At 43.4% G+C, this 16,157-nt stretch overlaps 1 protein-coding gene across 6 annotated transcripts; it reads left to right on the top strand.

The window, feature by feature from the left end:
- The first annotated feature begins 1,338 nt into the window (after positions 1–1,338).
- GCSAM (germinal center associated signaling and motility) lies at positions 1,339–14,515 on the top strand. Of its 6 annotated transcripts, none has more exons than XM_027077720.2 (5): positions 1,349–1,530; positions 8,836–8,880; positions 9,873–9,919; positions 12,101–12,129; positions 13,023–14,515. In XM_027077720.2, the coding sequence occupies exons 1-5, from the start codon at positions 1,502–1,504 to the stop codon at positions 13,356–13,358; spliced, it is 486 nt and encodes a 161-aa protein (XP_026933521.2). In that variant the 5' UTR covers positions 1,349–1,501; the 3' UTR covers positions 13,359–14,515. The 6 variants fall into 6 exon arrangements, with proteins under 6 accessions (XP_026933523.2, XP_026933522.2, XP_026933521.2 ...); XM_015069162.3 differs by having other exon boundaries at positions 13,020–14,515; XM_027077722.2 differs by lacking the exon at positions 8,836–8,880 and having other exon boundaries at positions 1,339–1,530.
- Positions 14,516–16,157: the final 1,642 nt, after the last annotated feature.

Below are 16,157 nucleotides of genomic sequence, written 5' to 3'. Positions count from 1 at the left end.
AAATTGAACAACATGTATATCTCCCATATACAAGGGAGAGACCCAGAGAAACTAAGTAACTTCCCCAAATGACTGGAGCCATAACCTTAAATACCATTTTCAGATAAAGACAAAAGAAAATGTTGGGGTAGAGAGTCCAAGCAGGAGGAAAATGCACAGTAAACTAGGGTAATGCTGCTATGCAGATTTAATTGCCTTCTGCCTTAGTAACAGTTTCTGGAGATTTAGCATCCCCCCCCACCTGACACCCTTACACCTGGAGATTTCCCTTGTAAATGTAAATGTCTGTTGCAGTTGGGTAATTTCCACTTGATTTTCAGAGCTTGTTTTATGTCTGAAGTTTCTTTTTAAGTTTATTTATTTGGAGGGGGGGAGCAAGACACAGAGAGAAGCGAGAGAGAGAGAGAGAGAGAGAGAGAGAGAGAGAGAAACCCAAGCAGACTCCAAGCTGTCAGCACAGAGCCCGATGTGGGACTTGAACTTACAAACTGCAAAACCATGACCTGAGCTGAAATCAAGAGTCAGGTGCTTCACCAACTGAGCCACCCAGGTGTCCCTGTGTCTGAAGCTTCTTAAAAATAACTGATGTGATTTTGGAGTTGCAGGGGGTGTGGGTCCAGAGCCAACAGCCAAGAAAGGATTCTTAAGACGTCTTTGGTGCAAAAAGGTGATTTTGTTAAAATGCGGGGGGAAAGACCCATGGGCAGGAAGATCTGCCCCAGGATTGTGAGGAGGGACTGATTATATACTTTGGAGCTGGGGAAGGTAAAGGCAAGGGGAAGTTTCCAAAGGATTTTCGTATGCTGAAGAAGACTCAAGGGATACTGGAAGCCTCGCTTTTGTCAGTCAAGCTAAGGTTGTTTTTCCCTCTAGCAAAGCCTTAACATTAAGGCGGTAGGAGTTCCTGGAGAAATATGATCCTCTGCCTGCCTCAAGTGTTTGTCGATGGGCTGCAGGTTCTAAGGAAACTTAAATTTATCTGCATATCCTTTTGCCTTTGTTTCCCATGTCATAACCAGCCTAAAATAACTAATATGCCAGGGGTGCCTGGGTGGCTCAGTGGTGTAAGCATCGGACTTGGTTTCGGCTCAGGCCATGATCTCTCGGTTTGTAAGTCTGAGTCCTCCACCATGCTCTGGGCCAAGAGCCTCCGTGGGATTCTCTCTCTGCCTCTCCCCTGCTCATGCTCTCTCCCATTCTCTCACAATGAATAAATAAACTTTGGGGGAAAAAATAATCAACACACTGAAGAGGCGTACCTTAGGGTGGCATAATTTGCTCACCTTTGCCATCTCTGACATTTTAGGAAGTTGTTCATGTGTGCGCCTCAGACTCTCCTCCTCCTGGGGTCCTCCTCCCTGCTGCAGGGAGGAACACTTCTCATTTCAGCTCTCAGCTCTCTGCACTGGTGGCCAAGCTCCACAGCAGCCTGTAAGTCAGGGAGCTGCCCTCGCTAGAGCTGCAGGTTGGCTGAGGGGAAGTCACCAGGAGACCTGAGAAAATGGGGAACTCTCTGCTGAGGAAAAACAGGTGAGTCCAGACTCCCCAAGGGAAAGCAGGAGAGATGGGGCAGAGGAACGCAGCCAAAAAGAGAAAAAGAGGTTTTTGGGTGAGGGGAGGAAACTGGGTAAAGAACTGAGAAACATCAAGCGCCTCTAGGTGTCAGACACTAAGTTCAATTCCTTATGGGCTTGGCCTTCTCCCCAGAATCAGTGCCAGCAGCTGGTGGAGAACAGCTGAAAGGCAGAAGGACTTTATCAAGGGAAGTCAGGGCAGTCAACCATGACTTCAGAAATGGAACAACTTTCTGAGGGCTGGGAGGGGATGTTCTCCTGAGCTCTCAACACCTGCAGGGAGCTCAAAGACACCACTATTTTTTTTTTTTTTTAATTTACAGCCAAGATAGTTAGCATATAGTGCAACAATGATTTCAGGAGTAGATTCCTTAATGCCCCTTCCCCATTTAGCCCATCCCCCCTCCCACAGCCCCTCCAGTAACCCTCAGTTTGTTCTCCCTATTTATGAGTCTCTTCTGTTTTGTCCCCCTCCCTGTTTTTATATTATGTTTCTTTCCCTTCCCTTATGTTCATCTGTTTTGTCTCTTAAAGTCCTCATACGAGTGAAGTCATACAATTTATGTCTTTCTCTGACTGACTAATTTCGCTTAGCATAATACCCTCCAGTTCCATCCACATAGTTGCAAATGGCAAGATTTCATTCTTTTTGATTGCCGATTAATACTCCATTGTATATATATATACCACATCTTCTTCATCTATTCATCCATCGATGGACATTTGGGCTCTTTCCACACTTTGGCTATTGTTGATAGTGCTGCTATAATATGGGGGTGCATGTGTCCCTTTGAAACAGCACACCTGTAGCCCTTGGATAAATGCCTAGTAGTGCAATTGCTGGGTTGTAGGGTAGTTCTATTTTTAGGTTTTTGAGGAACCTCCATACTTTTTTCCAGAGTGGCGGCACCAATTTGCATTCCCACCAGCAGTGCAAAAGTGTTCCTCTTTCTCTGCATCCTGGCCAACATCTGTTGTTGTCTGAGTTGTTAATGTTAGCCATTCTGACAGGTGTGAGGTGGTATCTCATTGTGTTTTTAATTTGTTTTCCCCTGATGATGAGTGATGTTGAGCATTTTTTTCATGTGTCGGTTGGCCATTTGGATGTCTTCTTTGGAGAAATGTCTGTTCATGTCTTTTGCCCATTTCTTCACTGGATTATTTGTTTTTTTTTGAGTGTTGAGTTTGGTAAGTTCTTTATAGATTTTGGATACTAACCCTTTATCTGATATGTCATTTGCAAATATCTTCTCCCATTCCATTGGCTGCCTTTTAGTTTTGCTGATTGTTTCCTTCTCTGTGCAGAAGTTTTTTATTTTGATGAGGTCCCAGTAGTTCATCTTTGCTTTTGTTTCCCTTGCCTCTGGAGATGTGTTGAATAAGAAGTTGCTGCAGCCAAGATCAAAAAGGTTTTTGCCGCTTTCTCCTCGAGGATTTTGATGGCTTCCTGGCCTACATTTAGGTCTTTCATCCATTTTGAGTTTATTTTTGTGTCTGGTGTAAGAAAATGGCCCAGGTTCATTTATCTACATATCACTGTCCAGTTTTCCCAACACCACTTGCTGAAGAGACTGTCTTTATTCCATTGGATATTCTTTCCTGCTTTGTCAAAGATTAGTTGGCCATACGTTTATGGGTCCATTTCTGGATTCTTTATTCTGTTCTATTGATCTGAGCATCTATTTTTGTGCCATGACCATACTGTCTTGATGATTACAGCTTTGTAATAGAGCTTGAAGTCTGGGATTATGATGCCTCCCTCTTTGGTTTTCTTTTTCAATATTGCTTTGGCTATTCGGGGTCTTTTCTGGTTCCATACACATTTTAGGATTATTTATTCTAGTTCTGTGAAGAATGCTGGTGTTATTTTGATAGGTATGGTCTACTTTGTTTTATTGCTAATACAAGCTATTTGTACTTTGAAGAAATTAGCCCTTTTCTTTTATTACAAAAAATATTTTTTCTGTATATCTCATGCCATGCAGATATTTTATGTTTGCTTACTATTTTTTTAAATGTTTATTTATTTTGAGAGAGAAAGCGTAGGGGGGAGGGGCAAAGAGAGAGGGAGACAGAGGATCTGAAGCAGGCTCTGTGCTGACATCACAGAGCCCAATGTGGAGCTCAAACTCACAAACCATGAGATCAGGACCTTAGGCAAAGTCAGATGTTTGACTGAGCCACCAGGCACCCCTGTTTGCTTACTATTTCTTAAACATAACTGAATTAAATCTAGAAATCTTGTTTTCTACCAATTTATGCTTAAAATTCTTTCCACTTCTTAAGACAAATCCACAGTATAATTTTTTGTTTGTTTTATTGCTTTACATGCAGCCCCATACATTCACTATATGGTGTCAAATACACACATACACACACACACACACACACACACACACATTTTTTTCCCAAGTAGTTAATCAGTTGCCTCAGCATCTTCATTTCCATGCTAATTTAAAATATCTCCCTTAGAGGTGTCCGGGTGGCTCCGTCAGTTAAACATCCAGGAGTCTTGATTTAGGCTCAGGTCATGATCTCATGGTTCACAGGGTAGAGCCCTATGTCAGGATTTTGTCTCTCACTTTCTGTGCATCCACACACCCCGTCTTAAAATCAAAAATCTTAAAAAAATAAAAATAAATAAAATGTCTCCCTTAATATAATTTTTTAAAGTCTTATATTTATATTTACTGGGATGTGATTTTCAACTTCACCATCCAATCAGCACACCCTCATCATGGTTCTCCAGACCGGATTTGTTACAAAAGCCATGGAAATCCCACCCCCACCCTCACTGAGCAGAGTGAGAGAACCTAGTTCTCTATGAGAGGAGCTCAGAGTCTTACTTACTGACTGGTAGTTCTCAGACAAGTTGCTTAACATTTTCAGCCTTAGTTTTCTCATTGGTAAAAAAAAATAGAATCATTATATCTACCTCATGGATTTAGTCTGAGATTAAATGAAATATATACAATGCATGTGTTACATACATGTAGTAAGTGTGTGTGTGTGTGTGTGTGTGTGGAGAGAGAGAGAGGTTGAGAGAAAGTAATAAACAAACATAAGTAGTATTTTTTAGTTTCTTTTTCTCTATACTCTCAATTCTCCACAAATGGAAAAAAATGGTTATACAGAAGAAACCTAACCCAAACAATGAATAGATTTTTCTTTATTTAATCCTTTTTTCTCCTCTTGTCCCCTGTTCTCTGCCTTGGTGCTGTAAAAGATGATGATTTACATGAGACAAAGCCAGTACCCTTCCCCATCCCTGTATACAGTCCTGAATGTTGTGCCCAGCAGATAGACTTCTCTATATACTGATACTCTCATGGTCACCATAAGGAATCCTGGCCATGTGGGAACAAATGATTTAGGACTGGTTGTGTATGGAGGTTGTTGGAGAATGTTGGTGGGCTGTTGCCATAGCAATGGAGAAAACGTCAAATAAAAGGCTGCCATGTACATTGAGGAGGGGCTGTGAACAGATCTGAGGGCAACAAGCAGAAGCTGAGGCGATTCTGGGGCTACACACAAATGGCGGTTGGAAAACTTGTGAATTAAAGTGGGAAGCCTGGAAAGGAAGTACTTAGCTCATTCCTGATAGATTGGGTTTTAGGGGGCAACAGAATACTCATAAGATAACCTGGTCTGGAAAATCATACCTTCAAACAGAGAACATCCAGGTGAGAACAAATCCAAGAAATCTCCCAGCCTTTGCCCATGAAGAGTGAAGTCTGTCAGGTCCTGAACTTCACATACTCCACACGGAGCACCTTACTTAGACCCAGCATCAGTTGTAATAACAGTAAATGTGAAGACAAGACAAAAACACTTTGAACCTTTGGAGAGGAGATGTACTAGGAACCTAGTGTGATCCCCAGCAACTAGAAATGAGATCGCTATTTCCTGCTGTCTCTGTTCGTTTAACTCAAGTCCCTTTGTGCTCAAGCTCCATCCTGGCCATTCCATTTGAAGCTCAAAGTTTCTATTTCTGAGATGACCACATCTCCCACATCATCACGATTGTTGAAAGGTTTGTGGAGAGAGACACTTGCAATTATCCTGATGCTGTTAAACCAAGACTCTTCTGACTACTCCCTTTGAGTGTCAGGCAATCACTCAAATATGAAACTAGTGTCTCGGGGTCCAAGAATCCCAAAGGGTGGCAAAACCAGTTGTTTTGTGGCCCACAGAGTTATCTGCACTTTTCCTATGGTTTCAGGAGAAGCTTTTGAAAGAATATCAGTTAAAAAGCTACCACTGAGCCAAAGCTTCTGTTAGGAATTAGACGCCCAAAGACTCCCCCCGCCCCCAGCAGCATACATTTCTTCAGTGAAAGCTCAGGGTCACATATTTGGGGGATATCATTGGACATATGTCAAAGCACACAGTCCAAAGAATGAAACAGACCAGAAGGGCCATGGCCATTATAACAAGGGAGAGACTGGGTGGACCAGGGGGCCAGAGAAGTTTTGTGTAAGAGACAGGAGCCTGGAATTGCTGGCACATAGCCTGGTGTCATAGAGACGCATCTGGCCTCCTTCAGGGAGGTTCTCTGAACCCATCCCAGACCAAAGCATCCAAGCCGAAGGGCAAGAATATGTTACAGAAAAGTTGAGTGGGGGAAATAACCAGTTTAAAAATAACTTTTGCCCGCATTTAACTTTATTTAACCCTTACAATTCCATGAGGTAAGCAGGGGAAGTATCTTCATTTTACCGATGAAGAAACTGGCTCAAGGTTTCCAGAGACACTGACTGAGTAACTCAAACTTGAGTGTCTTTTCTCATCTTCCAAATCTGCTCCGTGAACCAGATTTCTTAGCAATTGGTGAGATTCCTTGGTTTCCTTCTAGCGTTTCTTTAGCCACAGAAACAGGAGATATAAACAAATGGCCGAAAGTAGCCCAAAGGGGAGGAATAACTACAGCCAATGCCTTTCAGCCCCCAATTTCTGATGGTACATAGACCCGAGGGGTTGTCAGAACACTCAGCTGTGGTGACGTCCACAGCTTCTCCTCTCCTGCCCTTTCCAAGGGAACTCCTTGGGAAGATCACTAGGGATGATATCTCTGAGTGACATTTTACACTTTACATAGTGTTACTGGTACACGCAGTACTTTATAAAGGACCCTCACATTTAACTATGTAGGTAGCTGACTATGACTCAAATTCAGAAAGATGCCCAGAATGATACTTAGACTTCAGGCTGGATATCTGACCACAAAAAGATCCTGGGCCTTTCTGCCATAAAATAGATCACAAGTCTTGTTGATTTACCTATGCCTTGAATCAAGGAGGTAGATTTGAGGATCTGAGCCAGTTAGAGATGCTCTGTTCTTGGCTACTCATTCCTTTATGAAATACTTATGGAAAATAGATTTACTGTGTGCTCCATACTGTGGCATGTGCTGGCAAATAAATATGGTCCCCAGCTCTATGACACTAATGTTCTAGTGTAGGATGTCAACAAATGAACTGTTAAATAACAAAATTTAACCAAGTAAATTTGAAAACCTAGTCGTCTTTATTAAACAATTCATTAGTCAGGCAACACTTCATCTAGCAAGTTGAGAGGCTCTCCAAGGAGTTACACAAAATGGAAGGTTTTTATAGAAGAAGGATGGGAATTAGGACCACCTGGGCGGCTCAGACAGTTAAGTGACTGACTCTTGATTTCGACTCGGGTCATGATCTCACGGTTTGTGGGATCGAGCCCTGAGTCAGGCTCTGTGCTGACTGAGTGGAGCCGGCTTAGGATTTTCTCTTTCCCTCTCTCTTTCTCTCAAATAAATTAGTAAATATTTAAAAAGAATAATAAAGTGAAGAAAACTAAATTTTAAAAAAGTTATTAGCGGGGTACCTCGGTGGCTCAGTTGGTTAAGCTTTTGACTTCATCTCAGGTCATGATCTCCTGGTTTGCGAGTTTAAGCCCCAAGTCGGGCTCTCTGCTGTCATCATGGAACCTGCTTCAGATCCTCTTCCCCCTCTCTCTCTACCCCTTCCCCTCTCATGCTCTATCTCTCTCAAAATAAATATAATAATAAAACATTTTTAAAAAGTTATTAGCAAAAGAACAGAACTATTTCTCGGGGTGCCTGAGTGGCTCAGCTGGTTAAGCATCCAACTTTTGATTTTGGATCAGCTCATGATGGAGCCTCATGTGGGCCTCTGCCCTGGGCATTGAGCCTGCCTAAGATTCTCTCTCCCTCTCCCTTCATCCCTCCCTCTCCCCTGCCTTAAGCACGTTCTTTCTCTCTACCTCTAAAAAAAAAAAAAAGAATTATTCCAGGCGAGGCCACTTTCTAAGGGGAAAAACAACGTGTCTTTATCAGGCAGATTATCTCACTTTTTTGGGGGGATGGAGAGGGCCCAAGTGACAGGCTCATTGGCATAGATTAAAGAACTCCTGGCTGACGGGTTAAGACTACATTTCTGGAGGAGGTTGAAACTGCAATTAAATTATATATTAAAGGGCACCTGTGTGGCTCAGTCATTAAGCATCTGACTTTGGCTCAGGTCATGATCTCACAGTCTGTGAGTTCAAGTCCCACATCCGGTGAGCCCAAGACCCACTGTGAGTAAAACACGATCTCCACTTCGAGTGAGCCCAATTTCTCTCCCTCTCTCTCTCCCCACTCTCCTCTCTCTCTCTCTCCTTCTTCCCCTCCTGGGATTCTTTCTCTCTCTGCCCCTCAATCAGTTGTGCCCCCCCCCAAGAAAAATTATGTATTAAGCACCAGTTTGAGAACTCAGTCTAAGTGACACCATTTTGGGCCTGTGTTGTTTTGAGGTTTTTTTTTTTTCAAAAGAACAATTTTAATATGGTATAAATCGGAGAAATTCAGAGTGCTGTAGAACTCTATATAAATATTACATAACCTATACCTGAAAGAAATCTCTAAAATGTCCATGTACTTATACCTTGATTTCCTAGAGATAACTCACGTGTCCTTCATCACAAGAGTCCAAGCAAATCATTAAAATCAGTCATGAGCAAGCCCTTTCCCTTTGCTGGGAATACAGCCGAAAGTCCCTTCCCTGATTAGGAGTTGATAAGCATCATCTTCATATTTCAAAAGGTCAGTTAATGTCCTGGAAGGAAGGAGTCATTCTAGCATGCTAAATGTGTCCAAGTCATCTACAATAAATACTGTCTTGGGGTAAGAAAAAAGGTTTTTCACAGAAATGGCAAACGGAAGAGAGTCACCTAACAAAGCTGCAGAAACCAACATTGTGATTTGTGTCATCTGTTATTTTAGATGCTGGGACTGCTACATTGCTGAAGGTTGTCTCTGCCTTCCGTGGTGAGTGGAGAATTATTTCATGAGTTATTTCCCTAAGTGTGGTTTCAATGTGGTATTTGCTTTAAATCACCTGTAACTGCCCACTGTCTGTGGCCACAGTGGAAGCCTGTCACTACCCGGACACAGTCATCTGAGAGTCAGTCAGGGAAGTGACAATTTGAGTTTGGTGAGAAACAGGAACAATAGTCTTGATAAGCGCTCCTCAAACAGGAAAGCCTCAGAAGCAAAAATTAAACTGGCTACAGTGCAGAGAAAGACCCTTGAATCCCACTGCTAGCCCCAGAATCCCCATGTACAGAAGCATACATTTCTGTCCCTTAATGCCAGGGTGGTCATATAATTCATCCTCTGCACTGAGAAAGCTTTGAGAGTGAAAGAGACCCTAAAAATAGTTTAGGGTCCCTAAATGACTGATAAGGACGTTAACTAGGCCATCTAAGCAAAGCAGAACACACAGTCATGCTCCTTGGAGTATATGTCATCATCTCTGGAGATGATAAGGAGCATCCATTACATTTATACTGTGTTTTTCTGGGGTGGGGGCGTCATCTCTACAGAGCAGTTACCTCTGTGTTCATATGGGAGCTGTTTGCTTGTTTGCTTGGAGATCACAGACTGAACTTGGGGTTGGAGCTGGAAATAATCTTGCCTCCTTATTTCACATGATATAAAAGAAATTGAGATTTTGTTAGAAGAAAACATCCCCCAAATAGTTACCTATAACATCATCATGGTTCTCCATTTATAAACCAATTCCACCTCAGCCTTAGAAAAAGGAGAAGGGAGGAGAAAGACACACACACACATAGGTGTAGATTTCTCCTTGATCTTATCCTTCCTTTTTCTTTTTATCTATCTTCGTTTGCCCCTATGCTGAAGGGGGTATACCTTTAACAAATGAAAGACTCAAAGATAAGGTTTTAGAGTTGAGTGTAATTTCCTTGGAGAGTTGCTGAACACTGAACCAATTTTCTTTCCTTTTCTTTTTTCAGGAAAAAAACACACGGTTTTGAAGCAAAGCCGGATTCCGATAAGGAGAGTAAGTCATTGCTTTCTCTTTCCTACTTTTGATAGACTTACATTTCCAACTGCCCTTTCTCCACGCTTCCAAAGCTCCCTGGGCATTGTTTCCAGTGTAATACCTTCCACATCGGTCTGAGTCATTTGTCCAGTTGCTGGTCTCCGTCTCCACTAGACTGTGAGCTCATTGAATCAGGAGCTGGTGACTCCATATCTCCCTGAGGTCTGGAAGCTGAAGGGGTTAACTGGGAACAATAACTGGAGAGCTAGAGGTGCCAGGTGCTTCCAAGAGACTGCAAGGAGGCCAGTGCGGGCACAGAGAGCACTCAGGAGGGGCATGGCCTTGTGGTCAAGCTTAGGACTGGGGCTTTTGTCTTGAGAACCGCAGGACTATTTTAAAGAAGGGTGGGTGTGATGGTGTTAGCCTTAAAAGACATCGCCTGGGTGGCTGTGCAGAGAACTAATTGTGTCAGGGAGTGGCAAGAACAGATGCTGGAAGATCACTTAGGAGGTGAGGCAACGGTCTCTGGAGACAGAACAGGACTGAAGCCAAGAAGAAGGAATTCGAGAAGGAGAGGGTAGCGAATAGCATCACGTGTGAGAAAGAGAGAAAGCATAGGCATGAGGACAGGCCACTGGATTTCTAAAGAAGAAAAATGAAGGAGTTTTGACTTTGCCTTCCTGGGTTGAAAGAGCGGAGCCTAATTCATTCACTCTGAGTCTTATCAACTAGTTTTGTAAAGTATGAAAAAGGAATAATATGGCCCTCCCATCCCTAGCGTCACCAGGGGAATCATGGGTTCCTGGAAACCCCAATCTCCATCAGAGCCAAACCCAGTAGAAATAAGACCTCTAATGCCAAAACTTGCAGGCTTTTGTTTCTTTTTTTTTTATGTTTACTTTTTTATTTTTGAGAGAGAGAGAGAGAGAGAGCGTGAGCGGGGGAGGAGCAGAGAGAGAGAGAGAAAGAATCCGAAGCAGGCTCCAGTGTCTGAGTTGTTAGCACAGAGCCTGACGCGGGGCTCGAACCCATGAACCCTGAGATCATGACCTGAGCTGAAGTCGGACGCTCAACCGACTGAACCACACAGGCGCCCCTTGGAGACTTTTTTTGTAGTGATAATCAGGGACGTCCTAGATGGCCATGGGAATTTATGGAGATAGGAGCATCCGGGATGTCAGTCCTGAGGAAATGCAAATCCATAATAATAAATCAAGTGGCCTGCAAGGGCTTACCCACCTTCTGTGTAGGATGGCACCATGCAGCTTCCGTGGGAAAGCTCACGTTTGCTGATCGAGCTGATGTGTTTGTGAAGGGGGAGCAAGTCCATTTGCCTCTTTACTGAGGGGCCAGAGCCAGTTGGTTTTAAATAAACTGGTTTTTGATAAACTGGCCTGCTTTTGTTTGTATCTGCTAGCAAATTCAGGAATAGGAAGGTTCAATTTAAGAGTTTGCTTCTGAAGGGGCACCCGGGTGGCTGTCTTCGTTGAGCATCCAACTCTTGATTTCAGCTCAGGTCATCATGCCTTGGTCGTGGGATCAAGCCCAAGTCAAGCCCCAAGTCAAGCCTTGAGTAGGGTCCCTATGTAGGCATAGAGCCTGCTTAAGATTCTCTCTCTCCCTCTGCCCTCTCCCCCACTCATGCTCTTTGTCTGCCTCTTCAAATAAAAAAAGAAAGAAAGAAAAAAAAAAGAAAGAGAGAGAGAGAGAGTTTCCTTCTGTCAAGCTTTTCTTGAGCACCAGCCCCCGCATGACGGCCATCCCCTCACCTGCATAGACACCACAGCCCTCCTTTGCATTGTGGATCCTCTGAGGCCCTGGTCTGTCCCCTACGCTAGCCTGTGAGCCCTTTGAGGACAGGAAATGTTTCTGATTTTTCTTGGTCTCCACAGTACCTGGTACAGGGCGGGTCTGCGATGAATTTTGTATGAGGGATGGAGGGAATTGTGATTTCCTTTCCAATACCCCACCGAATGTGTTTCCCTCCATGCAGCCTCTCAGCCCCAGCATGGCTCTGCTGTATCTTGTTTAGATAGTGCCGTCACTCCCCAGGGGTGTGCTGCAGGTCAGGATAGCCTGATGGGCTATCATGTGGCTCTCTGGCTGCTTATATCCGAGTGTTTGCCCCGCCACTCCCCATCCTCTGTCCTCAAATCTCCCCATGACCTGAAATTCATTGAGTGTATTTTCTTTCTCCAGATACAGAAATGTCATCTGCTCCCATCCAGGTAATGCAAACATCTCTGAACCTTTTTCTGAGATGATGGCGGAAATGCGGACACCCCGGATGGCAGAAGTTGGCCTCCAAGACCCCTTCAAAGCTCGATATGAAAGAAAAACTTTAGGTGCCAATGCTTGCTAGCCCAGGACCCTGTACGGGGCCCGAGGGCAGCAGCAGCCGCCACCACTGTTGTTATACATCTTATTGAAAGGAACTAATATATACGGAGTCCTTTGTTGGCGCCAGTGTGCTGAGGGCTTTGCCTGTAGTGTCCACGTAACTGTTACAGCAACCCTCTAAGATTGGCACTATGATTTCCTCTGTTTTACAAATGAGAAAACTGAGAGATTGAGTGATATTCTCCCAAAGCCAGACAACTGACAAGAGGGGCAAAGACATGATTCAAAACCAAGCCTCCGTCCCAGATCCAGGCTCTCCCTCTTAGATTTGCTGCTTTGCTTTTTATCTCCTGAGATGCCGCTGACTAGGAACCTCTATTGAGTGGTATCCCTTTTTAATAATGCCAAAGTCTCTAGAATGAATGGTTAAATATCATAACCCAGCCAAGTGAAGGTATCCTCAGATTGTTCTGTTATGTATGAATAGGCTGCCTTCAGGGCCTGAGATTTGGGAATTACACGGAGTGGTCAGGGGTCACTCTGGAACATGGAGCAGAGAAGACATGCCTGAGTAGGCAGAATACTCCAGAAAGCATGAGCTCTCTGGTGGCCTGGGCTAGGGGTTGGAGTAGGGACAGCCATTTAGGAAAAACATCTAAGAGATGGGGGGAAAGATGGTCATGGAAGACAGATTTTGCCCAGGTCAGGTCTGGGTTGAGCCTAGAGTATAAAGGGAATGGCAAGAAACCCACTGTTGATGAGGCTCTTCTTTCACCAGCAGGATAATGCTGACCAGAGCTCCTTAGAAGATCTCTCCTACACCCTCATCAATCACAGCGTCCTCGGGAGAAGGTCATCAGGGATCTCTGGGGCATACTATGAGAACATTTCCCCCAACACCAAGAGACCCAGGGAGTTCTTGAGAAGAACCGAGACTTCGTATGCACTTCTCCATGTGCCTTCGTCCCCAAGGCATTTGCCCTCCCCAGAAGATGAATATGAACTTCTCACTCCTGGTAAAATCTCCTTCCACTCCCTGCGTCAGCCACATCCACCTATGTTACCTTCTGAGATTCGGGTTTCTTGTTTAAAACGAAATAGACCAGAACTTGTCTAATTACCAGTAAATAAAAGCTGGGGGTATAGAGATCTGGTTGAAGCAGGCATGGGGCACAGAGCCCTTAAGGGGCACACGCACGGGCACACACACACACACACACACGCCACCCCTTTCTACAGGGATCTCTGCAGAATGTGGTTTACAAACCATAGGGATCCTTAGATCCTACTCAATATTCATCCTACAAAGACCAACCACTTATCCTAAACACCACTCTTTGAGAAGGAAGTGGCCATCTTTGATTCCAAATGGCTTTGGGAATTGGCTGCTTTGCTCAGTGGTGGGAGGGGCTTCTTGGTCTTCTACAGCTGGGAGCATCACAAAGAGTCTGCTCCTGTGTCCAGGTTCTTCTCATAAAATGTCTACATAATTACCTCCTGAAGTCACAAGGAAGCATTACCCATCATACTAAGCATGCCAGGGGGGTCTACTCATTCCACACGTGGGCCCAACTCTTCACCTGGAGCCTTCAGGGGGCAGGGAGAGGAGGGGGAGGCTGGGTGCATTCCTCTCACTCCATACCACTCAGCGATGGTCTTTGCATAGTGTCCTTTGACTTGTTGGCCCTCATGGCTTTGTCGGTTACATGGCTTGAATCAGTAAGTTCTAGGCCAGGTTTTTATATAATTTTTAGTATAATTTTAATACATATTTTAAACCTTGTATTTCTCCCTAGAAATATCTTAATAAGAAAATCATAGCATTAGAGCATGGTAGAGTAGAAAGACCTATGGAGACACTCTAATGCCACCATCCCTTTTTTGCTCAGAGAGGATAAGTAGGCCAATGCAACTTTGCAAGTTACTGACAGAACTTTATCCAGAGCCCGATTTCCTGGCTCCCGATTCCACACTCTTCCAACATACTACATAGAAGAGCCTCTATTTAACTGTATGGTGTATATGTGGATTAATTCATATGTCATGTATAAAATAATAATAAAATGTCTACATGGGAAAAATAACACCCCCACACACATACCCCTTCTCCAATGAGCCTTTCTCTGTATGTTCTGATTATTTTTCCTAATTTTTTTCTCATTGTTCCTAGAATTCTGTCTACTCCCTAAAACAGGGGTCAGTACACTGTGGCCCACAGGCCAAACCTGACCTAGTGCCTTTTTTTTTAAATAAGTAAATTGTTATTGGAACACGGCCATGCTTATACATGTTCATACTGTCTATGGTTGCTCAAACACAGAAGACTTGAGTCGTTGTTGACACACACTGAGGTCCTGCAAAGCCAAAAATATTTATTTTTTTGCCCTGTTCAGGAAAAAAAAAAAGTTTGCAGACCCCAGGCCTAAATGATCATATTTGGAGAGAAACTCAACACAAATGTGTTTGGGTTTTGTAACTCATAAGAGCTGATACCAGTAAACTGGCATGAAAATATTAAACCACAATTTATATGAGACCAAGAATAATTAGCAAATTAGCCTATTTCTATATTCACACCTGTGTTCTCAACTTCCTGTTTTAAGCCATGGCCATTGTCCTAATTTTAGGGATGTTAAAACAGCAAGAAGTTTGTTGACAAGGTAGTGGATATGTTATGTGTTTAATCACTGTTTTGGCCCCAAAACTAACCAAGGTTAAATAACTGCTATTTAAAATGTGCTAAATGCCAATGAGGATAATAAATCTGGTCCCATGAGGCTGGATGTGCCAACACAGGTTTGCTGAGACTTCAGCCAGTTGGTGGGCTTCAGCTAAGAGCCAATCACATCTGGGCATCTTGTCCTCTGCTAACTTCCTGTTTTCAGCAAAGTTCTCTCACATGGAACTCTAACTTTGACCCTTGGCCAGGGTTCACTTAGGGGAAAGAGTCATGTGTGGACATTAGAGTCAGATAATCAATGATTCAAATCCTGGTTCTACCTCCTTCTCCCTCTATGACCTTGAGCATGTAACTTGAAGGCTCAGTTTTAACACCCATCAACAGGAGGACTGCATCTAATGTATGTAGTTGATTTACCACAGACCCTGAATAAATTATCTCAAAGAGCAAAGAGAAACAAAAAAACTTCACGATGTCTGAGGAAAATCACGTGTTGATGTGCTTGATGATCAGGGTCACCCAGCTCTCCTCCAGGGAGAGAGAAACACAATCGCTGGGTTTTATACTGGAATTTTTCATTTGGACTTTGGACATTTACTGAAGTTGACCGGTTTATAACTTTTTAGTACAATGGAAGTTATACAAATTTGAGTCTTATCCGTGAAAGCATTATTTGTCCCAAATAGTATACACCTTTTATCAGCAATACATTAAGCATAAGTGCTTAACCAAAGAAATTTGTTCTTATGGTGACATTTAGAGGGATTACAAAAGGGAATTATTTTTGAGCAGGAGAGCCCTTTGGGAGGGCTTTGGAATCCCTACTATGTCTGTATATAATGCTGATCCTGTTTTCCATGGATTTCAGGATTTCTGATGAAAGCTGTGAAGCTCTTTTTCCTGAAAATGCGCACACACACACACACACACACACACACACAATATGTTACACAATTTAGGTTGTAGAGGTCATCCATCAGGGAAAGAATTCCTGTGTTCTGGATAAGATACTGAGGTTGAAGATCTAAACTGCTCCTTGAGGGAGCACAGATATAATCAGAAAACTCCCTTCCCCCTCGCGGGTCTCACACCTGTACATGGCCAGTACACAGAGGCACATTTTATACAGCCACTGCAGGTTTGGTGGTTTCCGTTTTATGTTCAGAGTAGCATCTATAAATAATCCCTTAACCCGTGAGTAAATTCTTATTCAGAACAGAAGAGAGGTACAAGAAA

This window comes from Acinonyx jubatus, chromosome C2 (genome assembly GCF_027475565.1).
Source record: "Acinonyx jubatus isolate Ajub_Pintada_27869175 chromosome C2, VMU_Ajub_asm_v1.0, whole genome shotgun sequence".
Classification (NCBI taxonomy): domain Eukaryota; kingdom Metazoa; phylum Chordata; class Mammalia; order Carnivora; family Felidae; genus Acinonyx; species Acinonyx jubatus.
Note: the sequence above shows the minus strand (reverse complement) of the source record. Positions and strands in the feature narration are given on the sequence as shown.

What these genes read in the sequence shown, in the direction of transcription:
- GCSAM (XM_015069162.3), top strand. Translation starts at nt 1,502, where the DNA reads ATGGGGAACTCTCTGCTGAGGAAAAACAG. An exon ending in TCTCTGCTGAGGAAAAACAG is followed by an intron (nt 1,531 to 8,835) that starts GTGAGTCCAGAC and finishes CTGTTATTTTAG; the next exon opens with ATGCTGGGACTGCTACATTG. An exon ending in GGTTGTCTCTGCCTTCCGTG is followed by an intron (nt 8,881 to 9,872) that starts GTGAGTGGAGAA and finishes TTCTTTTTTCAG; the next exon opens with GAAAAAAACACACGGTTTTG.